The sequence below is a fragment of the Cyprinodon tularosa genome, unplaced genomic scaffold (assembly GCF_016077235.1).
Source record: "Cyprinodon tularosa strain WSP-4 unplaced genomic scaffold, ASM1607723v1 ctg404, whole genome shotgun sequence".
Classification (NCBI taxonomy): Eukaryota; Metazoa; Chordata; class Actinopteri; order Cyprinodontiformes; family Cyprinodontidae; genus Cyprinodon; species Cyprinodon tularosa.
Genome location: NW_024039124.1, coordinates 821,342 through 828,419, shown reverse-complemented (window position 1 = coordinate 828,419; position 7,078 = coordinate 821,342). Strand labels below are relative to the sequence as shown.

The 7,078-nt window shown below is 39.3% G+C and overlaps 1 protein-coding gene across 2 annotated transcripts in view; it reads left to right on the top strand.

Moving 5' to 3' along the window:
- The first annotated feature begins 540 nt into the window (after positions 1–540).
- Positions 541–7,078, top strand: part of kank1a (KN motif and ankyrin repeat domains 1a) — a 77,674-nt gene continuing 71,136 nt past the window's right edge. Inside the window, exon 1 of one of the 2 annotated variants that reach the window (XM_038298280.1) lies at positions 541–782. In XM_038298280.1, coding sequence (XP_038154208.1) covers positions 556–782 — 227 coding nt within the window. In that variant the 5' untranslated portion in view covers positions 541–555. The remainder of the gene's footprint in view (positions 783–7,078) is intronic. The other variant, XM_038298281.1, reaches the window with a different exon arrangement.

Below are 7,078 nucleotides of genomic sequence, written 5' to 3'. Positions count from 1 at the left end.
ATTAAAGATGTATATTTTCAAATCTTCTTCAAGTATGTTTATATGTGCGTAGTCTTTTTCACTTTTTTTCAGGAGTGATGGAAGAAAGATATGTACAGTAGTGCAAAGTGACGTTTCTGTCTGGGAAATAAAAAGAAACACTGATATCAATCCGCCAAAAATCGCAACAAGTTTAATATCATAAAAACTATATTAAGATGCGGAGGAGACACATTGACAGGTAAGCCAATGTATAGACTATGCTCTTAACCAAAGTAGGCAAACACCTTTCTGTCTTTAGTTTTTATTTTTATTCAGCTACTTAAAAAAGAGTTAATTAGACATCATTTTTGTACCTTTAATTGTTTCATTTTAAAAAAATTTTTACCTTTAATTGTTAATACAGCACAGGCCTATATTCAGTGATGCGTTTAGGTAACAGGTAATGTTTAAGCCAACTCCAATGCACCAAGATATTTAAAGCCCAGTCAGTAAAGTAGGCCAAGCGTTCTGAAGGTAAGCTACACCTGCGTTACTGACTGACTGACCTTCACTCCGCGCGCGCAGCCAGTGCGCATGAGCGCAGAGCGCACAGTACAAAGAAGCTGCTCGCGGTGCTGCAGACGGGACGTGCTCTATGCGACAGAGGTAAACTTTAACCCTGCTCGGGTTGGTGGGAAGTTACCGTGTCACCCTGAAAGTTCATCATTTGTAGAGCTGCGCCTCGAGGACAGCAGGGAAGAGGAGTTTAATCAAGTCCAAAGAAGAAGAGGAGCTGCAGACTGGGAGGCACTTGGCGTCTGGTGAGTTTCAGGCGATTGTAATTTTAGACTGCACAATAACTAAGCAGCAAGATTTCCCTGCTTTAGTCTGTGGGTTGTTCGGTTTAGTAACTTTTAAGTTGTTTTATGGTCAAAGTGGTGCAATGAGCAGACAGGATGAGCCGATCTAATGAAGCGCTGCTGGTTCAGCAGGATTATGGTTAAAGTCAGATGGCGTTTGTCGCACTTGCTCATGTCCGATTAGACAGTCTTCTCTGCAGGTGTCATGCAAATATTTTTCTTAGTTTTTTCCACTACAGGACGGGCTGGGCTTTGAACTCGAGAATGGCGTTTTTATTTTTTTCTTCTGATTTCCTGTCCTGCCAATACAGATCATGACCGATTTTTTTTTCCTGCTTTTTGATTATTTTCCAAATTAGGCTACTATGAAATGAAAGCTGGAAGTTGCCAATTTATATTACCATTTTCAAAAAGGTAGCAGAAATAAAAAAAGAATAATCTGCATTGTGTTGTTTGCATATTTTCAAAAGAAACAATGGGTAAATCATTTTCAATATATATGCAATTTATGTGCTTCTGCAACAAACCAGCTTATATTTATTAGATTTTTAAATAGAAGTTAGTTATCTGTATTTCTGCTCCTAGAATACAAATGGCACTCAGTAATGTAATTGTGTAATCTTTAATCCTAATTTTTTATGCTTCTCACTTATTTTTTTTTTATTGTGTACGTTTTTTGGGCAGAAATCAATTCTCACCTGAAGCCTGAGAATGCCAAAATGTCATTTTTCTTTCGACGTGCTCATTTTCTCTGCCTCCTCCTCACATTCTTTTATACAGTGCAGGGATTGACCCTCTTACAAAAGCCCCTTTATGGGACGCTGAAAGGGACTGTCATCGACTTTAAAATGTTGCTTATGGGTGTAAATGAAGCTGCTGCTGTTCATATCTGGTTATCCTACTTACTGCTGGGTCTCTCTCTCTCTGACTGAGTGGTTGTGATGCACTGCAGACCTTGATGGTGGTCCCTATTGTTCTGGTGGACGACCGGGGTCAACCAAAGGGCTACTCGCTTTCTGTCCAGCTCTGAGGCCTTTCCACTTTTTCTTCAGGGATGATCTCTGAATTGTTACGGTGAAGAGTATAAATGTTTTGAAAGCAGGATAAAGGGATTCCCCAGCTTCCCATGTGGCACTTTTGATATCTTCCCAAACACATTTCTCTACACCAGGGAACATGAAGCCCAGATCTACAGCAATGCCTTTATCTCAGAGGCCAAACAAAGCATTCCCTCAACATAAAAGGAGCTTTAGTTGGGGCGGTCACATTTTATTCATTATCACCCACTTATTTTTGTGTTAAATTGACCTGCTGTCTGAGGTTAAATCTACTCATGGTGACGGATCTACTCTTAAATATTTGAGAATTTGTAGGGTTTCATGCTCAAAGAGCTAAAACGCTCTGAGATTTCTGACACATTAAGTTGATAAGCAGCCAAATGTAAGAACGCATAGCATTTCTCTTTGGCCCTTTTCTGGTCCACAGCCAGGTGCCGGTTAGTACATCAGGCTTGGCGCCGTCTCCAGTCCAAATCTTCGGGTCGCTCTAAGCCTCTTTGGACACGTGTCTCATTGGGTCTTTCATTTAACACTTCAGTGAGACGACCCTCTGGTCCACGACATCAAAGCGGGATCTTCCCACTCAGATGTGACCCTGCCACCACCCCCCATCATCTCCCTGTGATTAGTCTCCCATTCCTCCAGTTTGTGGTTTAGACGAAAAGACTTCCATTCCACACAGCTCTTTGTTACTCTGCTTTTCATTGCGTGGGTGTTTGGTTTTTAAAGAATCCGCACAGTGGACTAATTTCTTATTTTACACAAGTCTCTGATTCCGTTTTTTTTCAAACATCTGCACATTCCTCTGATGTATTTTTTTTCCTTTTTTTGTGCATTTCTGTGCCATAAATAATCCTGCTTTTGCTATTTCTTGCAACTTAAGCATGTATTTCTTTCAACCAAATGTCCTTGTGTCTTTTTCTTTTAGAGTTTCACAGCAGTGTAACCTACGGAAGCACTCGTACTGGTTAGAATGGAGGTGAAGGGAGTTGTTACAGCTGTTTGGGGTTTGAAAGTGTGGGACGAAAAGCCTACATTAGTCTCAGGGACTGCCCTGTTATTTTGTGATGTAGGGATCCTCTACAGAGTATATAATGCTGACTGGGAAATGGCCAAAAGTAGCCTCCTAAATTGAACTTTAAAAACCTGAAATATTAAATTCTGGAGAAAGTAGATGTAAAATGGAGAACTTTCTGGATGAAACAAAAGCAAAAAAAAAAAAGGAGAAGTCAAGCCTCTGGGAATCCTCCTAAGAGATTTCCTGTAACCTGGGATAGCTGCCAGTAAGGCACCACACAGTTTGCAAAATGTGAGAGGAAGTCATTACTGGAGTGATCAAAGCTCTGGCAGAAACTGTGTAGAAAATCTGTTGAGTCAGTTTTTCTTCTGGACTTACAAGCTTACAGGAGTCACAGCGGGCCGAGGTACAAATTAGAGCAATCTGTTAAGTGGATTTGTCTTTTATTACAAATATAATGTGGACTATTTAATCTTGTGCGGTGAACAGACGTGACTGGCCAACCAGCAGCTGGGTGCACAACCATTTTCTCATTTTTATTTAATTTTTTTCTTTAACTTTAATGCTGGTTATTTACTCTACAGAAGCTGGCAGGTTGTTAATGTTAAACATATCATCCTTGGCCTTCTAAAATAAGGAAGAGTAAATTTGTGTTATTTGTGACCAGGAAGGTCATTCTTACCTCTGTGTGATTCGAGCTGCTGTCTGATTCATTCCTGCGTGCTGCAGCTTGTGCGAAGAGGAAAACTGTTGCGGTGAACATGAACGAGTTGAAGGTAGGTGCTCGGATTAACCCTGCTTAAACCTTCAAGTAGGTTTCACAAAGATGTTTTGTTTGCTGGTATGTTAATCTCTTTCTCTCATTAATGCGTTCTCTAGCTGATTGTGTTTTCTTTATTTCTATATAATGAGGACGATTATAACGGTTGAGTGATATTCCTGTAGAGTCATGAGTCATTTTAGCAGCTCTTACTATTTATTTATGATTTTAAGTGTCAAAGAGACCATGCGTAGCAGAGGCTGTGCTTTCATGACTTGAGTTGGATATAATGGGATGATATCTGTGAATGAAGGTAATTACACACTAGGATGAGAACATAAAGAGACACTGCTTGATGAGGATGACTGGGAGGGATTGTTTTGACACTTCAGCAGAGTAGGGGGAGTGGCAGAGAGGACTGTGTGGTCAAACAGTAAACTTCAAGGTACTCAGTTATCCAACAGAGTGATTACTGAAGAAGGTGAATCCCTCCTTAGACTTTTTGGAACCTTTCTAAAGAAACTTGGTAATTTTTTCAATTTCCCTGCAGTGCAAAAATACAAAGGATGCTCCACATTTTTTCACCTTTTCATTCTTTAAGTGCAACTGCTGTGTTTTATGCATCCATCTCCACCAAATTTGCACATAATCTTTGTGATCAGTTTTATTTTAACTTTAGTCTGACTGATGAGATGTCTGTTAACGGTGAAGGTTGTTCTTTTAAATTTAGGCTGTAACTTTGATTAAGCTGTTTTAAAACATGAGAATATCTGGTTCTATCCAGCCCATTCCAGATCTGCGTGTACATTTAGGGTTGCTGTCTTGATGGAAGGTGAACTTCTGTCTCTTAAAGGTTTTCCATCAGATTCACCTTGTTTTCAGTAAAATCTTCCCATCAACTTTGACCGATTGCTGCATCCCTGCTGAAGAAATCGATCTCCCCAGGATAACCCTCCCACCACATTGTTTCAATATGAGGTTGGTGTATAAAATGAGGTAAAAAGCTAGTTTCTTCTCACCTTCTCTCTGCTCTGCCATAAAGGCCAAACTTTCTCTATAAATCTTGACCGTCTGTCTGTTATCTATTAGTGATCGGCCGATACTTGGATGTGAAACTGATCTTATCCACATATCTTATATATAGGACAGAGCATCGATAATAAATCGGAACTGGTTCTAACCTTTCAGTTCTCCCAGAATAATTAAAAATTTTTCTTTTCAATTTGTAGTTTCAATGCCCAGTCCACCAACCAGAGGTAGAAGCGGGCTGATATCAGAGAAGAGGAATCGCCGCAGTCTGTGCACAGCCTTCTGTTTGTGCTGCAGCTTTTGAAAGTGAGGCTTAGCTTTAAATAAATGACCAATTGGCTACGTACAACACAGGCAATGGGATCTTATTATGCAAAGTAAGGTGCATGGTCCACATTATTTTAAAAACTGCAGGACTCAGGATGAGATCCTCATCCTCGACCTGCTGCACCGGTGTTGAGAAGTAAGCTCCCTAAGGGAATTTAATTTTTTTTCCTTAATTCATAGCGCACCTTCTGCAGGGAGAGCAGAGCCTTTTTAAAAAATATTTTCTTCCTCTTCTTCTTCCTCAGATACCCGCCTCATTTCCTACACATTCAGGATAGAAGGAGAAGCCCTTTAATGTAGAGCTGCCAAAGTTATACATTATTTTTCGTGTAGGTTCATTGATTGTTTATTTTAGTTAATTTGTATCTGTTTAATATAATAAAACCCATTAACTGAGCAGTGGAGTATGAAATCTGTCTGTTTCTCTGTTCACCAAAGTAAAACATCATTACTTCCATGTCTAGTCGAGCGGATCTAGGGTGCAGTAAATGATGCTGAGGATATAAACTCTGTTTTCCTGCCACACTGCTTTTCCCTCCACCTCAGTGAGCCTAGAACCGCACCACAGCCAGATTCGGGTACATAATATGATGCAATTATTTTATACAGCATAAGTACCTGCAGCCTCAAACAGATGAGCGTATATGTGTATTAATGAAGTTTTAAACAATAAATCTACAAGCAACTCCATAGTAAAAAAATCATAAGATCATATTAGAGTTCATAGGTTTTATATTTATTTACTGGTTGAAAATAATGCAATAATTTATGGTAACATTTATACAGAGATTGAGGTTGAAGGAATGAAAACACACCCAACCCTGCTTGTATACCTCTGTAAAGGTTTAAAAAGTCAGTTGCTGTCCAAACTGTAATTGGTTTCAGGAATGAAACAATTAATCGGACTAATCATGCTTAATAGATTATTGAAATGTTCATCAAATAATTTAGTAATACATTTTTGCGAAATATCAGATTGTGATCTTAGCAATTAATGGTGTCTATTATGAAAACAAAAAAACATGGCATTGGTCAAAATCTGAATCGGTATGTCAGGCTTTTTAAATATGTGCATCCCTACTAAAAAATTAGGCTGTTTGGATTTTTTTTGTTGTTGATCTTTTATGTATTTTTCCTACCCTTTCAAGATGAGCTGATGCTGACTTTAATGCCGATACATCATGCATCACTAACTGGTATGAATGAACTAATCTGAAGCCTGTGGTTAGGCTGTGCCTTAAAGTTACTTTTGTTGTTGTTGTTTTTTGTGGGTTTAGAGAGGTGTTGGACAGCCTTCAGCCAGAAAATACACCAAAATATGGTTGAAACAAACCAATAAGACCCAGCAAAACAGTCCCCCTGTTTATGTGCAGCAGTTGTCTGGTCAGAGGATGTCAGTTATTGGAAATATCTCACTCATCATGATGTGAGTGACAGACGTGGCGCCTGAAATGTCACTGCTTTCAGAAAAATCCAGCTTGTTTCTTATACATGTTAAACAGAACAGGGTTGATGTGGAGACAATCTAGAGCCGAAGTGCTACAGTGATAATCCTCCAGGTATGCAGGCATGCTCAGACTTTGCTGCTTGTCATGTTTAAGCATTCCTTAGAAAGGCACCTTTTTTCCCCAGCTTTCATTGTAGGCCCAACTTTTTCTGCTTTGGGAGAGCTAAGCAGCTCCAGACAGCTGGCATGTTTATGATGGATTATGGAGGGGATTTCTAGAAGTGTCTGACTTTTGACTCTAAGGTTGCCCATTTCAAAGCCTTCAACCATATCTTGCTCTATGTGTGATAATTTCTGACTGATTTATTTGCAATCTACTTGTAATTCTGTATCCTATGGAGCTCTGTAAACACAGGGTCTGTTTGACTTTCAAACCAAATAGTTTTTGGTGACTGCTGATGGTTGTACAAACTGCTCAACAACAGATATCTTTAACAGTTTCTTTCTGACAGGTTGCTTTCACACCTGTGGACCTTGAACTCTACCCTCTGTTTTTGTTAGTTTAAGCCAATATTGCTCTGAACTATAACATTTCCCTGATATGTTTCTGGATCTAAA